The sequence below is a fragment of the Cyprinodon tularosa genome, unplaced genomic scaffold, assembly GCF_016077235.1.
Source record: "Cyprinodon tularosa strain WSP-4 unplaced genomic scaffold, ASM1607723v1 ctg290, whole genome shotgun sequence".
In the NCBI taxonomy this organism is placed as follows: Eukaryota; Metazoa; Chordata; class Actinopteri; order Cyprinodontiformes; family Cyprinodontidae; genus Cyprinodon; species Cyprinodon tularosa.
The window spans coordinates 1,641,610-1,657,763 of NW_024038997.1; the positions used below are offsets into that span (position 1 = coordinate 1,641,610).

At 38.7% G+C, this 16,154-nt stretch overlaps 1 protein-coding gene across 1 annotated transcript in view; it reads left to right on the forward strand.

The window, feature by feature from the left end:
- The first annotated feature begins 1,119 nt into the window (after positions 1 to 1,119).
- Positions 1,120 to 16,154, forward strand: part of LOC119787235 (sodium channel protein type 3 subunit alpha-like) — a 59,246-nt gene continuing 44,211 nt past the window's right edge. Inside the window, exons 1-11 of the mRNA XM_038290976.1 lie at positions 1,120 to 1,312; positions 3,445 to 3,601; positions 3,685 to 3,822; positions 5,554 to 5,672; positions 5,862 to 5,948; positions 8,319 to 8,444; positions 9,577 to 9,665; positions 14,567 to 14,776; positions 14,928 to 14,973; positions 15,045 to 15,183; positions 15,297 to 15,500. Coding sequence (XP_038146904.1) covers positions 1,230 to 1,312; positions 3,445 to 3,601; positions 3,685 to 3,822; positions 5,554 to 5,672; positions 5,862 to 5,948; positions 8,319 to 8,444; positions 9,577 to 9,665; positions 14,567 to 14,776; positions 14,928 to 14,973; positions 15,045 to 15,183; positions 15,297 to 15,500 — 1,398 coding nt within the window. The 5' untranslated portion in view covers positions 1,120 to 1,229. The remainder of the gene's footprint in view (positions 1,313 to 3,444; positions 3,602 to 3,684; positions 3,823 to 5,553; positions 5,673 to 5,861; positions 5,949 to 8,318; positions 8,445 to 9,576; positions 9,666 to 14,566; positions 14,777 to 14,927; positions 14,974 to 15,044; positions 15,184 to 15,296; positions 15,501 to 16,154) is intronic.

A 16,154-nucleotide genomic window follows, 5' to 3' on the forward strand; every position in this document is an offset into this window, starting at 1 on the left:
TGTGAGTTTGTGCGTGAATGGTTGTTTGTCCTCTTTTTACCTGTATTGCACTCTGATAGACTGGCAACCTGTCCAGGGTGTACCCTGCCTCTCTTCCATTGACAGCTGGTGATAGACCCCAACAACCCTCAGCAGGGATCAGCATGATGGCAAATGGATGGAATGGATTATAAATGTATTAAAGATTAAGCTGGTTTCATTAATTTGAAGTCTCATTTATTATTATTATTATTTTTGAAATGGTATTATTTTCTTTTGAAATTAGTTGGATTTGTGGCATGTATTGATTTCCATACATGCTATAGTCCAGTCCTTTTTATAGACTTCTGCTGGTCTGACCTACATTTGAAGGATATGTTTTTATTTGCTAACCTGCAGCCTGATCCTGCACTTTTTGATTCTGAAACTGGTTACTGATAATCAACTAATGTTAGCTGGCCCATTATTGTCTTTATACCTACATCAAATAACCTAAGCTAAGCTACAGAATTTATTTAGCATACAAAAATCAGCAGGAGCTGTCTGGAATGGACCTCATTAACGTTAATTGGACTATTCATAACAAGGAAAACAAATTGCAGTGGGTTTTTTTTTATTTTATTTTTACTTTTTTGAAATTTTTATAACAAGTAAACTCAGTTTGTCTTTATGAAAAAAGTAGTAAACTGCTGCCTCCCCTCATTCTGCCTTCTGTCTTTTCTTTTGATACTCTGATTTATTATTTTTGGATAGCCCCAGTCTGGTCTCTCGCTGATGTTACACTTATCACCAGTTGTTGTTAAGCAGACTAAACCATTTTGCACCTCCTACATGGGATCCCTAGGATGTCCAATATGTTATGTTGACTGTAAGTAAAGTCATTTCTCTCAGTTGATGCTATCAATATATTTGATTGAACTATGACCCCAAATATTAGGAGCTAATTCATTCTAAATAAAAACATCAAAAGAAAAAAAAGGACTTATATTGGCCTGTCTTCCTACTTTGTCCACTTTTCTGTCCACTACCACACCCATCTTCATAATCACTAATAACCACCCATTTAAGGGTTAATGTCTCTAGTGATTGTCTTATAGAAACTCCTCCCATCCAAACCAAGAGAGGGACAAAAACGAGTGACTTAAAAAAGTGCATCTACTTTGTGCACGGAGAAGAACAGCTGCAGAAACTGAGCAAAGACTGAAGTTAGGAAAGAGAGACATATAGTGCCTGGAAGGAAGCTGTGGAAAATGTCCTGGTTTGAGTTCTGGAGCAGGAGGATGCAGCAAACAGAGCATCAGATGAGAACTCCTCAGCTGAACCCCTCTCAGAGGTAAGTCTGCCTGCAGAAGAGACTCACAAAGCTATGTTTAGGTCTGTAAAACTTGACAATCTGACCTATGGGCTGAATAAAGCCTGTGTTCCTTCCCCTATTATCGGTTCTTAACCATTTTACTCAGACTGTCTGCTTCAAAAGACTCATATTCACTGTGTCAATAAGAGTTTTACTAAGGAGGGGCATGTAGTGGCTGAGGGGTGTGTGTGTGTGTGTTTGTGTTTGTGTGGGGTGGGGGGGCGTATCTGGTTGGGTGGCCTGCGCGGGATGGGTGGGCCCCGGCAGTGTTTTTTTTTTTTTTTTTCTCTCCCAGGTTGGGGTCTGAACTGCCCCCCTCCCAAACTAATGTCAAGTCTCCGCTAAGTGCGGAGCCCATTCCCCCCGCCCTGCTCTCCCTCCGCTGGCTGGCATCGGGGCTCGCCGGTGCACTGGTGGAGTTCGGGGTCTGGGGGTGGATGCCCGGGTGGCTGCTGGCTCATTCCTGGCGGCCTCTCCGCGGGCCCCGGCCGGCCGGGGCCTTGCTGGGGCTCCTGTCTGGGAGTTGGGCGCCCCTGGGGCCCAGGACCGGATCCATTTCAGGGCGGCCGGCTGCCGGCGGGGCCCGCGGACTCGTCCCCGCGGCTCCCCAGGGCGCCGGCATGGCGGTGGCTCGGGGGCTTCCTCGGGGCTGTCTCTCCTCCTCCCTTGGTGGGGGGCTGATTTCCGGGGCTGGCCCCTCCTTCCCTCAGAAGGTTTCTGCCTTCGCTCTTTGGGTCCCTTTGGGCGCCTGGGGCTTTGGGTCTCCCGGCGCTGCACTCAGTGCTCTGGGGGGTGTGCCTCTTCAGCTCTCCACAACCACTATTGAGCATTTTTTCTATGGATAAACTTTACATGCACAAGTTCACCCTCACAAACAATTACAGGTGCTTGGCTCCAGGTACTCAGAGATTCACTTCCATACAGAAAGCCCACATTCATATCTTCATCTAACACAGAGTACATGTCAGTCTTAATAATACTACTTTAGCGATAGTTTCAAGGTGTTGCTTTATTGTATATCTTGTACCAAGTCTTTCGGTTGTACTGTTCTTTTTTCATCTCGTTACAGGTGAAGAAGCAGACTGAAAATGTTTTGTCATTGTCTCCTTTCTATCTCTTCTTTCTTTCATCTTTTCTCTTTTTCTTTTATCCTTTTTTTCTTCTGTTTTGCTGCTCTATTTACATTGCAGTGTCCATATAAACTAAAACTCTGTGCATAATTATAATAAAGCAATTTAAATGCATGAAACAAGTGGAGCAATATGGCAATTGCCGAACTGCTCCACTTGTGAAAGTAAAATCTGTTGGGCTCTTTTTGGCATCAAGACAATTATTCGTACTGCCACATTGCCAGACAGGACACTGTAAAAAAAAAAAAAAAAAAAAAAAATAAGAGTTTTACTCCTCCTTGGTTCCCTACCTGCAGCTGTGACTTCTGTGGGTGCCAAGTGTAAGGGGTTTAAATGACCAATCTAGCTTTATAATGACCCTATAAAATACTGATGTTTCAAAGACAGTTTAAATTTCTGCTAATCTTTTTGAAAACAAAAAAGAAATATCACAAGGTCATAAGAATTCAAGCAACAGAATCAGTAAAACTTTGTTGCCAAGTGCATTTCCAAACAAAGGAGAGAAATCATTAGGTAATAAGGGGCCTACATGGCCAAACACGCAGCTGAATTACAAAACTTTGGAAAAATATAATTTGAATTACATCCCTTTGTATTAGAATGCTTAGAGAAAAGATAAAAAAGGGCAACATTTTACAGAGGAAAAGCACCATGGCAGGACTGAAATATTCAACCACTGTGATATCAAAATATATAAAATATTATATACATGCAGTGCAATCTTTTTGGGAAATATTGGTGTTTTAACTTTTTTATTTTTTGGCAGTAGGTGGAGATCCTGATGGATCTAAACCTCTTGCCAAATGGGAGAGTGTGAAAAATGTCATCCTGTGTGACTGTAGATTTTAAATAATTGTCTTTTCTTTAAGAGAATGATAAGGCTCACGCTAAGTTCAAAGGGAAGGAGGGTGTTACCAAGTGTTGATGTTTCATTTAACATATGAACTTAATCTCATGGATGTATAATTTCTTACAAATCAGAAACCTGTTACATGGCAACTATGAAGTCCGGGTAGAGCTACAGAAAGAGAGGATGACATCTCTGTTGCCCCCAATTGGCGTGGAAGTCTTCAGACGCTTTACACCAGCGTCACTGGAGAAGATCCAACTACAACAGGAAGATGAGAAGAAAAAACAGGTTAAGACATTTAGCTGTCAGTTTAAACAAATCAGTCGTCAGATAATGGTTCCAACTCAGTTACTGTGCGTAATTTGTTCCAGAAACCAAAAAAGAACAAAACCAAACCAGCCAGTCACCTGAAGGCTGGGAGACCCCTTCCTTTTATTTACGGGGACTTGCCCCCAGAATTTTGCAGAACCCCTCTGGAGGATTTGGATCCCTTCTATGAAACTCAGAAGGTTAGTCTCACTTTTTGTGTCAGCAAGTAAAATTTTGTTGAAAAAATACAAATTTTAATAAAACTGTCGCGATCTTTCTGAATTTAGAAGATGTATCCATCCATCCATCTGACCAGACTATGTTTTCCCAGCATTTCACATGATTGTCTAAATGTTGTGTAGAAAACTTGAAAAGAGCTTCAACATGCTTTTTCTTCTGCAATAGATTCTTGCTAGGTGAGCGTGCATACAGGCCATGTCGATTGAGGGCATTAATTGTTTTCTTTTAAACAATTGTTCCTGCTAATTCCAGTTCTTTCTGAAGCTCCTGCCCCAACAGTGCTCACTGGAACATTCAGAAGGATAGGCAGGATTACTTTCTAATTACTGGGAGAGTTTGGCTGTTGTCTTGGCTTTCCATGCCTTTTTCCACCTCCCTTTCTTCAAATGTTCAATACTTTTCCCCTGCTCCATTCCACATTATTGCACAAAACTTTATTTTATGACATCTATTTCTTGATTTTTTTAATGTGTGGATTGCATGGATTATTACCAACATCTGATAAAAAATGTCATGTAAACAGCACTCCTAGAAATATATATTTACTTGGATAAATAGTGGCACATTCAGTAGTTACGTGACCCGCTGTATATACAGACTGCTCTCACCCAAACTTAATGCTACTGGGTGGGAATGGTGGCTTTTTCATCTCAAGCTCAAGTCCTCTACAGGTGGATCGGGAGCTTGAGGGTTCTTCTCAGTACCTTAGCTGTCCCTGGAGCTGTGTATTTCTGGACTGAGATGTCTTACGTTTCTCCATGTATCTGTCAGAGACACTTTTCCCAGTGTAGGGGTTACTACCCGTAGTGCTCCGATGACCACATGCATCACCATAGAAAGATTCCTTTATCGTATTTGTATAATCTCATCAATGCAACAACACCTAATACATACAAAACACACTGTGAAGGGCGGTGAAGCGGCGAGCAGTTACTTCCACACGGTAAAAGCGTTCAATGGTCCTCGTGCTACTTTGGAATTTAAACTTAAAGCACAGAATATCGTACAGCAGAGTAGTCACAGGATGTAACATTTGCTCCATGATAAACATTTAATTATGAATTCTTATTATATATTTAAGCCCATGTAGCCCTTTTTTATAGTGGGCTAATACACTTACACAGTTTTTTGTTGTTTCTTTGTTCCAATATGGCTCTTTGAACAGTTTGGGTTGCCAACCCCTGGTCTAGTAGCACCACAGACTGTTCAGGAGTTGGCAGATGCTTTAGTCCAGCTATGGACTAAAGCATCTCTGGAGATCCCTCAGGAGATATCCAATGATTTGTGTTTGTTGACAATTTTGATTTCCCTCTCCAGCTTCTTTTGTTAATTCTAAGTCAATTCCTGATGTTTCAAGCAAAATTCTTGACTGAACATGTATTTTATTCTGGTAGCTTGTTCCAGAGTCAGATTTTGAAGGGCCTATAGAAATGTCTACAAACATGACTTTCGAAGGGATACATTCCCTGGTGTTTAAGTGAAATGTTTCCCCAATTATAAAAAAAAGTTAGAGATTAGTGTTTATTTTTGAATGTGTGCCAACTGAGCAATTACTGGTCTAATAGTGCATTAGAGGAACGCACTAGAGAGGACTAGAGAGTTTTAGCTGTATTATCTGCTAATAATATGACTAATTTAAAAGTAACACAGGTGTCTCACTCTGAAGTTGCCTGAACTTGTTTTCTCCTCAGACCTTTGTTGTAGTGTGTAAGGAAAAGATAATACACAGGTTTAATGCTGAGTCGGCCTGTTACCTGTTTAGTCCTTTCAACCCTCTGAGGACCACTGCCATCAAGATCCTCCTCCACCCATATCCTTTACAGCCACAATGGCTTTTTTGTTGATTTCAGGGCTGGTGATTTGATTTGTTTGGTGTCGTTGTTGGTGCTTTTTCTGATGTCTTTTGTTTGTTTTTGTCCTACGTATCTGCACTTTGCCATGTGTTTTTGTGTATTTGTGCTGTTTTGCAGATAGGTTTTAATTTCCTTAACATAAACACTGTGTTCAGTTGGTTTCTCATCTTGACGATTTTGACTGGCTGTGTGTTTATGCTGGTCGAGCAGCCATTGATGGGAATGGTAGTTGAGTAAGTAGACATGACACAAACACACCACACACACACACGTATGTTGTTGTTCTCCCTGAACAACGGCACCACATCAGAGAAAAAAAGTACTATTTTAGTCAGTTGCTATTCCAATCATAGGCTATTCAAAAGTTGTACTGCATGAGTGTATTAAAGGAAAAGCGTGTTTTAAATGCAAACTACTACTTTAAGTGTATTTAAAACCAAAGGAAACTGTAAAATAATTTGGAATTCATTATTGAGGTTTTAACAGATTTAATGGTTTCCTTATGCACCTTGCTCTGGGCCCATTTTCACCAAGATTTTTTAGTCCTCACTGCTCTATATGATCAATATCCAGCAAAATTAAACAATATTACTTCCCTTCTGTCAGACTGTGAAAATACTAAATTAGCTGACAAAGAGATTTGGATCTCTTTGTGAGATGTTCAGGTGTCCAAGCACAACAATTTTCATCTTAAGTTCTCCTAGAATTGACCACTCAGTCAAATTTTCTTTAAAGCTGTTTCTTTAAAGCTAAACTATTATATTTAGAGATTTCTTATGTTATGTTTCTTAGAGTTCCAGCATTGCTACACTGTCTGGATCTTTTGCACCTCCTTTGCCTCCAATGAAAATATATTTTAGATCTGTCACTGGATTACCTGCTTGTATAAAGCATGTTGATTTGGCAAAACAACAATACACTTAAAAAAAAAAAAGTAGGAAAAAAACTGAAGTGGACAAGGGAGGAGTAATTGTGTCAGCACAGTTCTTGGAGGAGAACACAGAAGAGTTGAAGGGAAACTGGACCTGGGATTGTGATCCAAAGAGGCAGACTTTTTTCAAGCAGACCAATTTGTCCCCTTCTCTTCGCATCCTTTTTTTCTCAACATTTATGCACCAACCTGGAAATTTAGAAATGCTATTTGCCTCATTTAAAAGCCAGAGAAATAAGGTGGCATCACAAGCAAATTTGTAAATGGCAATTTTGGCAATTGATACTGACATTATCATGACGTACGATACATAAGATACTATATCAGCTCTTTTCCATCTTTGTTCTGTGCATACAGGGTGTATATCTTTGTTTTTTTTTAATCTTGTCTGGACTGTCCAAACATATATATATTACTCTGTAACATTTTTCCACTTTTAATCAAACAGTACTGATATTATCTGTACTATATTATTTTTTACATTTCCCCACTTTTTATTGATAGTTATTTAATATTTGTAACATTATAGGGGCAACAGTGGCATAGGATAAAGGAGTCCATTCTGCAACTGGAGGGTTGGAGGTTTGAAGTCCAGCTTAATTTCTTAGTCATTGTGTTGTTGGGCAAGACACATTACACACATTTCCTGCGGCAGTTAGAGACCTGTTTGCACTTGTGTACAGTAGCCTTTTTGTCAGTGTGCCCCAGGGCAGCTGTGGCTACAGTGTAGCCTGCCACCATCAGTGTGTAAATGACTGAATGTAAAGCTTTTTGGAATCTCTTGACTTGAAAGACACAATATAAGTACAGGTAATGTACCATTTATCAATCCTCCACAAAATTCTGTTTAGTAGCTCACGTTTAACCCATCCAACTGCTAAAGCTCATCAATATCTCCTTATGTGGACGATAAAGTGGATCTTAATTCCATATTAATAAATTAATGATTTTTAAGGGGATTATATCCTCAATAAATCCAATGTTTAGGGGTTGCATTGGCCAAACAGCTCTCTCTTTTTTTAGGTTCATTCAAAACTTTCTTCACTACTCCTCACATTTTATCACTTCAGAAGCTACCTTTGGATCTAGGGTGATTTGTGAAGAATTTTTTATTTTAGGGAGGTACAATTTTAAGAAAAATCTTAGATTTCAGGAAATTGCAAGATTCTTCTCAAATGATCACATCCCCCCCAAACACCAGACATCAATTAGACTTTTTTTTCAGGCTAAATCTGGTCGGTCCATCATAGCCTTGATGTAATCAAAAAAATGTTGTTGAAACTTGGGCTGTTTGGTCACAAACCCACTTTTAACTTGTTTTCAACAATCTGAAAATGAAGGCTTTTCAACCAAATGTAGACATTGTTTGGGCATAAATAACATTGTCTTTTTAATGTCTTTTGAACGAGTTTTTGCTCAGTGAGAAAGATACATTTTTTATCTTGTGATTCTTTGTGAGAATGGGCCGTTGCTGCTACTGCAATTGACATTGTTTTCCTCTGAGATAAGAGAAAATATGTAACTAGCTCTGTTAGGGTTCTTAACAGTCTTATAAAATCTTTTCTAATACTATCAATAGTTTAGATACTACATCATTTAAACATTACAGTTAGATTATTTATATATATCTATACATATTTATATAATTTTAATATCAACTGTGTGTGGACAGGTGTGTGTTGTTAAGTATCTTCACCCTTGAGCTCCTCCTGAAGTTTTTGTCCAGAGGCGTGGGCTTTGGACAATTCACCTCCCTCAGGGATCCCTGGAACTGGCTGGATATCCTCAACATCACCGTGTAAATACAAAAAACACCCAAACACACAACTGAGAAACACAAATGATAAACACCCGATATAGTGACACCTGATAAACCTACGTGACTCACAGATAATCATAATCAGTTCTCTTAAAACATCATTCTTTAACCCTTAAGGGATATTAGATATCAGAACTCATGTATATAGACTGGAAGAAGTCTCTTTCTCAGCAGTTTTATAGGGAATTATTTGATTGAACATCCGGAATAGATGTCCGAGCCACCTCAACTGGCTCCGTTCGATGAAACCAGACATTTTATATTCAGCTTGTTGAACTTTTTTAGACCCTTGGCTACCTCCACATGTGATTGCAAGAGCAATTGTGCACTGCGAAAAGAGATTGGTAAAGTATCTACATAATCTAACTAACCCTAAATAATTTTTTTTCAAAAGTAGAGTTTGCTATGTTCCTTCTAACTGTGGCATCTGACTCCAAGCTGTTGTCCAGATAAATACTAAGATATTTCTTCTACTAGGATAGGAATTTGTACTTGGTACTTTCCTTTTTGTATGAAAATCTTTAATCATCTATTTTTTTTTCTTTTAATTCAAGATGTGATTTTTACCATTCTGCAGGAAAGGGGTCCACAACCTCTATCATCTGGATTTATCCACAGCAGACTGGTTCATAATGGGGCTTGTAGGATACCTCCCAGTCTAAAACCTCAAAGTAACCCAGCAAACCAATTTCAGCTTTCTGGGATCATCTTTTTACAGTTGATTTTATCACAGGTTTTATTTGACCAAAGGCTTTATATAACAAACAAAGAAAATAAAATCAGGATCTTTTTTGATAAGACGAGGTCTCGTGAAGAAAATACATCAATCCCTGATAATTTTCTTAAACAAATCTACGTTTTGTTTTTTCCAGCAGCGCAAAATCATAAAGCCTCAACTGATATTTGTCTAACACAAAGACAGATCGTCGTACCTGGTACTAACCTAATATAGGCACACATCTGAAAACCAGTTGATATTCACTCACCTGATATGCACACAACACCCACACTCGATGAATAGAATGGGGAAATGGAATACAGGCCTGGTGAACAGTCATTTGTTTGTTGACTATACTGATTGTGTAATGATGGGTTATTTTTTTTGTTTCAGGACTGTTTTCTTTCTATGTGATCCTTTTAATGAATTAGATGCTTTGAGAACGATTTCTCGTGTATTGAAGCTCTTCAGCTACAGACCAGGTTGGTGTGTTGGTCCATTTTATTAAATGTGTTGGACCTTTTTATGTGAGATGTACTTAAAAATTACCTCATTACATCTGTTTAGCTATCACAAAAATCGTTGGTTTTCCTCATATATTTGTGTGATGCAAAGTGAATTGACGACTAAAGAGTGAATCTAGTTAAACTAAAGTTAATATACAGGTGCTGGTCATAAAATTAGAATATCATGAAAAAGTAGATTGATTTCAGTAATTCCATTTAAAAAGTGAAACTTGTATATTATATTCATACATTACATACAAACTCATATATTTCAGATGTTTATTTTGTTTAATTTTGATGATTACAAATGACAACAAATGAAAATCTCAAATTCATCATATCAGAAAATTAGAATATTGTGAAAAGGTTCAAAATTGATGGCCCCTGGTGCCACACTCTAATCAGCTAATTAACTCAAACCACCTGCAAAAGCCTTTAAATGGTCTTTCAGTCTAGTTCTATAGGCTACACAATCATGGGGAAGACTGCTGACTTGACAGTTGTCCAAAAGACGACCATCGACACCTTGCACAAGGAGGGCAAGACACAAAAGGTCATCGCTAAAGAGGCTGGCTGTTCACAGAGCTCAGTGTCCAAGCACATTAATAGAGAGGCGAAGGGAAGGAAAAGATGTGGTCGAAAAAAGTGTACAAGCAAGAGAGATAACCGCACCCTGGAGAGGATTGTGAAACAAAACCCATTCAAAAATGTGGGGGAGATTCACAAAGAGTGGACTGCAGCTGGAGTGAGTGCTTCAAGAACCACCACACACAGACGTATGAAAGACATGGGTTTCTGCTGTCGCATTCCTTGTGTCAAGCCACTCTTGAACCACAGACAGCGTCAGAAGCGTCTTGCCTGGGCTAAAGAGAAACAGGACTGGACTGCTGGTGAGTGGTCCAAAGTCATGTTCTCTGATGAAAGTAAATTTTGCATTTCCTTTGGAAATCAAGGTCCCAGAGTCTGGAGGAAAAGAAGAGAGGCACTTCATCCACGTTGCTTGAAGTCCAGTGTAAAGTTTCCACAGTCAGTGATGGTTTGGGGTGCCATGTCATCTGCTGGTGTTGGTCCATTGTGTTTTCTGAGGTCCAGGGTCAACGCAGCCACATACCAGGAAGTTTTAGAGCACTTCATGCTTCCTGCAGCTGACCAACTTTTTGGAGATGCAGATTTCATTTTCCAACAGGACTTGGCACCTGCACACAGTGCCAAAGCTACCAGTACCTGGTTGAAGGACCATGGTATCCCTGTTCTTAATTGGCCAGCAAACTCTCCTGACCTTAACCACATAGAAAATCTATGGGGTATTGTGAAGAAGAAGATGCAATACACCAGACCCAACAATTCAGAAGAGCTAAAAGCCACTATTACAGCAACCTGGGCTATCATAACACCTGAGCAGTGCCACAGACTGATCGACTCCATGCCACGCCGCATTGCTGCAGTAATACAGGCCAAAGGAGGCCCAACTAAATACTGAGTGCTGTACATGCTCATACTTTTCATGTTCATACTTTTCAGTTGGCCAACATTTCTATAAATCCTTTGTTTTTATTGGTCTTCAGTAATATTCTAATTTTCTGATATGATGAATTTGAGATTTTCATTTGTTGTCATTTGTAATCATCAAAATTAAACAAAATAAACATCTGAAATATATGAGTTTGTATGTAATGTATGAATATAATATACAAGTTTCACTTTTTAAATGGAATTACTGAAATCAATCTACTTTTTCATGATATTCTAATTTTATGACCAGCACCTGTATATACTACTGATGGTTGGGTTAAGTTTTGGGTTAGATTGCACAAATCAGTTGAAGTCAAAAGCTTTTGTTTGTGTGACTGAAAAACAAACAATGATAATTGTGTCTGAATATAAATGTCAATTTTTTGTTGTTGTTTTTGTACATGACATCAGTGCAGAGGTATCAAGTAACGAAGTACAAATACTTCGTTACTGTACTTAAGTACACTTTTTAGGTATCTATACTTTACTCCATTACTTATTTTTCTTCCTACTTCTGACTTCTACTCATTACATTTTCACAGAAGTATCTGTACTTTCTATTCCTTACATTTTTAAAACAAACGTTACTCGTTACTCTTGGCTTCGTTCAGTGTTTATAAATATTTATTTCACGTCATGTACGCCATCCAATGCAGATTATTGGTGCCATCCACATCTAGTGAAAACTAATGTAATTGGATGAGTCATTGTTGTGGGAAAATTTATATCTTTCTCTCATTATATATTAATATTCATATTTACTCACTATAAAAGTTTTCACTCAGTCTGTTTCTCTCTCAAGGCCACACCATTCCCTGCAGAATGTTGTTTGTAGACCAGACATAGCTTCTTCCCATAACAATCCAGATTCTTTACTGCTTTCGATTGTTGTAACTAGGGGGGAACGAACCCTGCCCAGATCAGAACAGAGCAGAATGCTGTGCCATGATGACTGTTCTCTCTTTGCAAAGATATTAATAAATGTGCCGACTGAGTGAAATCCATCGATCTCCGTTTATTTAACTAGGATGAATAGTTGAATACTTTTTTCCCACGACAGTCATATAATGCAAACACTCATTGGTTAACTAAAGCAGGTGCTCTTCAAACCGCAAGTGTGAATTGTCAATGCCACGCTACAATGTTGGATCCAGAAAAAAGATGTTGAAATGTCTGAAAGGTCGGACACAGGCGAAAGCATATTGGGAGATGGAGACGGAGACCAACAAGACCTTCCTCATCCTTGGCCCTATCTCAAAGAATTTTTCGAAATAGTCAAAAAAATTGAGCTTTCAATTCATATAGTGGCATCAAACAGTTTTTTTTAAAGGTTACTTTATACTTTTATAATTTAAGTAGTTTTTGGAGCACATAGTTTTTCACTTTTACTTGAGGTCAAGTTGATACTTCAACTTTTACCAGAGTGTTTTTAAACTGCAGTATCTATACTTCTACTTAAGAAACTAATGTGTGTACTTTTGACACCACTTCATCAGTATCATCATGAATTTGTATCAGCCTTTATCTGTGGTTATTTAAGTTTTAGCCTGTGTGAGTCACTTAGTCTGTGTGAGACAATGTATGTTGACGGTAAGTGGTAAATGGCCTGTACTTATATATTGGTTCGTCTAGTCCAGCAACCCATAAGTAACTTACTCTATATTCAGTCATTCAACCATTAATCCACACCTTCACATGCCAACAGTGGCAAGCTGATATGTTAGTTTAAGTTACTGTTAATGACTGTGTCAGTCTGAGTCAGTTTGAGTTTGTCTGTGTCAGAGTATGTCAATGTAAGCAATTGTCAGTGAGAGAAAGTCTGGGGGTTGGTCTGGGAGGTTGTCATTCAGTATGCGTTAGTATGGTCAGTTTTAGTCAGTAGTCAAGATTGTCAGTCAGTGTAGGACAGTCAGTTACTGTAGTATGAGTCAGTATGAAATGGTTTAAATAAGGTTGCTGGTGAAGATTCTCAGTCATCTAGCCTCTTTAAACCCAACGGGTCACCTGTGACCCGTTTTAAAGCATTTACAACTAATAACTTAGAATGCATGAAAATTCCACAAGTAAAAGGTTTACCGATAAAGACATGTTAAACATCATTGGAAAGCTTAAATTCTCCACAATTTAACCACCAAGTATATTTTAAGTACATAGCCAGCCAAAAGCATATTTAACACAGATATAGCAGCATGTCAAAATGTAAACATGACAAAAAAATCACAACTATATTACTTTGAAGGCATCCAGAAGCCGTTTTATAAATCCAATGTTCAATTGTTTATACTCCATTACTCCATAAGGGTCCATAGATGAAAAGTAATCCAGCATATTCGTAATACAATTATTCTATGATGAGAAAAGGAAAATCGGCCATAACATCCGGTTGTTGATATCAGTTGTTAGCCTGCGATGTTTGGTATGGTTCTTTACATCGTTATCTTACATACAAGACAAAAGTGTCCGCATCTTTTTATGACGCGATTTGAGCAGTCAATGAAATCTCACTTCCGGTCACTTCCTGTCAGCCAGTGATGCACCGAGTAGCGCGATATTACGCCTCATAGAGTCCCGCTGTTATTGGTTAAGACCATGTGGGCTGTTGGGTTTTGTAGCCAATTAAATAAGGTTTCAAACAAGCCTACACATGGCAAGTTTATAAAAGGCACATCCATTTTACTGGCTTGCGTTAAGACTGAAACACATAACTGTGGGTGCATCAGTGCGCCCGGCTCCAAGCTTTTACATTTTGTTATGTACACTGATTCTGAAAAAACTGGAAAATACTTGCTTCATAAATGTTTTGCGGTCATCAAAATGCTTCACTGATAATAGTAATAGTAAAGCAAAATAGTAAAGCCAAGCATAGTAAATGCATTTGGCACAAATTGGCACATTTGGAAAGATATGGATTTGCTGGTTAATACCAAAAGTCAAAAGCCCCACAGCTCTGGAGCTGTTGTAGGTAGAGGTCTGAAATTTTTTGCATTTTTGGTTTACGTGATGTATAACAACAAATGTGATACAATGAGACCTGCCTTTTCTCAAGTATGTCTTTATTAGTTCTGTACAAAAAAGACCTATCATTTTCAAGCATAAAAAAAACAACTTTGAGTCATGTTTGAACTGATGCAGCTTGGTCTGTGTTCTACTCACCCAATTTTTATATATTCAGAAACTAGAAGGTGTTAGCTTTCAAATAATGTATTGCACATGTAATTTGGGCTTACATTTCCTAAGTTATATGCTTTTCCTTTTGGGTAGGCAAAATAGGTGAGGATTTCCCAAAATGAGTGCTAGGTCATAGTGTTTGTCAACATTTGTCAAGGCATTTTTTATCTCTCATTGGGTTTTATGCGTCCCCTCAGGTCTGAAGAAGACGGTCGAAAAGCTTGTGCATTCACTCAAGGAGCTGGCTGATGTCATGGTCCTTGGGGTATTTGTCCTGAGTATCTTAACTGTGCTTGGCATGCAGCTTTTCATGGGTCAGTTGAGCAATAGGTGTGTTATGAGCTCACCATCTGGAATGAATGACACACCAACCCCTTGGCCCTATGCAAACCCCAACTCTTCTGAAGGTATGATAAAGACATCATCTGATTTTTTTAGGTGAGAATTAAGAACAATTTTCACCTAAAATTGTTCTTAATTTCAAGGTCAATTGAGGAAATGTAATTAGCTAACAGTACACTACACAAATGAAAGCTCATATATTTCTCTTTCTGACAGAGTTTGCTTTTGGAGACTTTTTATGTGGGAACAGCTCATATGCTAGGTATGTAAACACTTTAAACAGGTTCTTTAAGAGACATCAACAAAAATAACAGCATGTGGTTATGTCTTCAGGGAGTGTCCAGATTCCCTTTGTTTAAGACTTGGGAAGAACCCAGACCATGGATTCACCAGCTTTGGCACATTTGGTTGGTCTCTGCTGTCTGTGTTGAGAATATTGACTCAGGACTTCTTCGATAGGCTTATGAAAATGGTAAGGACCAAACTGGTCCCAGTAAAGAAACTGGTTTTGGTACCCTTAGCTTCTTGGTGCTGATGATCTTTTCTCCTTGTCACATCTTTATACATGCACTTTCCCCCCCCCAGACTTTGGAAGTAATAGGTAAACCCTATGTGAGTGCCTATGTGCTCATATTCTTTCCCGGATGTTTTGTGGTGGTAAGCCTCATTGTGGCAGCAGTTGCGATATTGCTGGTGAAACAAGAGGAGGCTGAGGCTGCTGAAGCCAAAAAAGCTGAAAAAGAGTTCACTCGAATTGTAAAGGTGCTAAAAAAGAGAGAGGAGAAGGAGGTGAGTTTCTTTTTTCAGTGGCAGTTCGTGCATGAATGATTCTTCTGGCAAACTTCACCTTCTTAAATCACCCGAACCGGATTAACACATTTTAAATTCAATATCAAGTGTGTGCATGCCCTGTCCCTTCAAACTTCTGGCTAGTCATGGCAGATGAAGATTAGCTTTGTTGAATTAAAAGATATCTTTCCTTCAAATGTTGCTGAATTCAGGCTCGATATGAGGTATTGCTGAAAAAAGCTAATGAAAGCTTCTGTGCCTCCATAACCATCCAGATTTAACTTCTGCAAGTCAATTATTAAATCTGATGTTTTTCCGATAGAAAACGTTTGAATCTTTGTTGGTGTGTGTTGATTGGACTCGCTCTGTCCATGTAACCCTTCCAGAAGCAGTGAGTAGTATTTTGCCAGCCTGGGCAACCACACTGACTTATGTCTGTGCGTGGCAAATTATTCTTGGTAGAGCCAGTTCTGAAACAAAGATCTAGCACAGTCATTGGAAACATTTTAAAAACAATCAGTTTACAATTAGTAAAACAATGCAGGTGCAATCTTATCTGTTATGGTTACAGGAAAACACTTTTGCATTATGATCATACTTCCCATGCTGTGACTGGCTAAAAAATCTCTCAAATTAGACTAGAGTATTTAATTT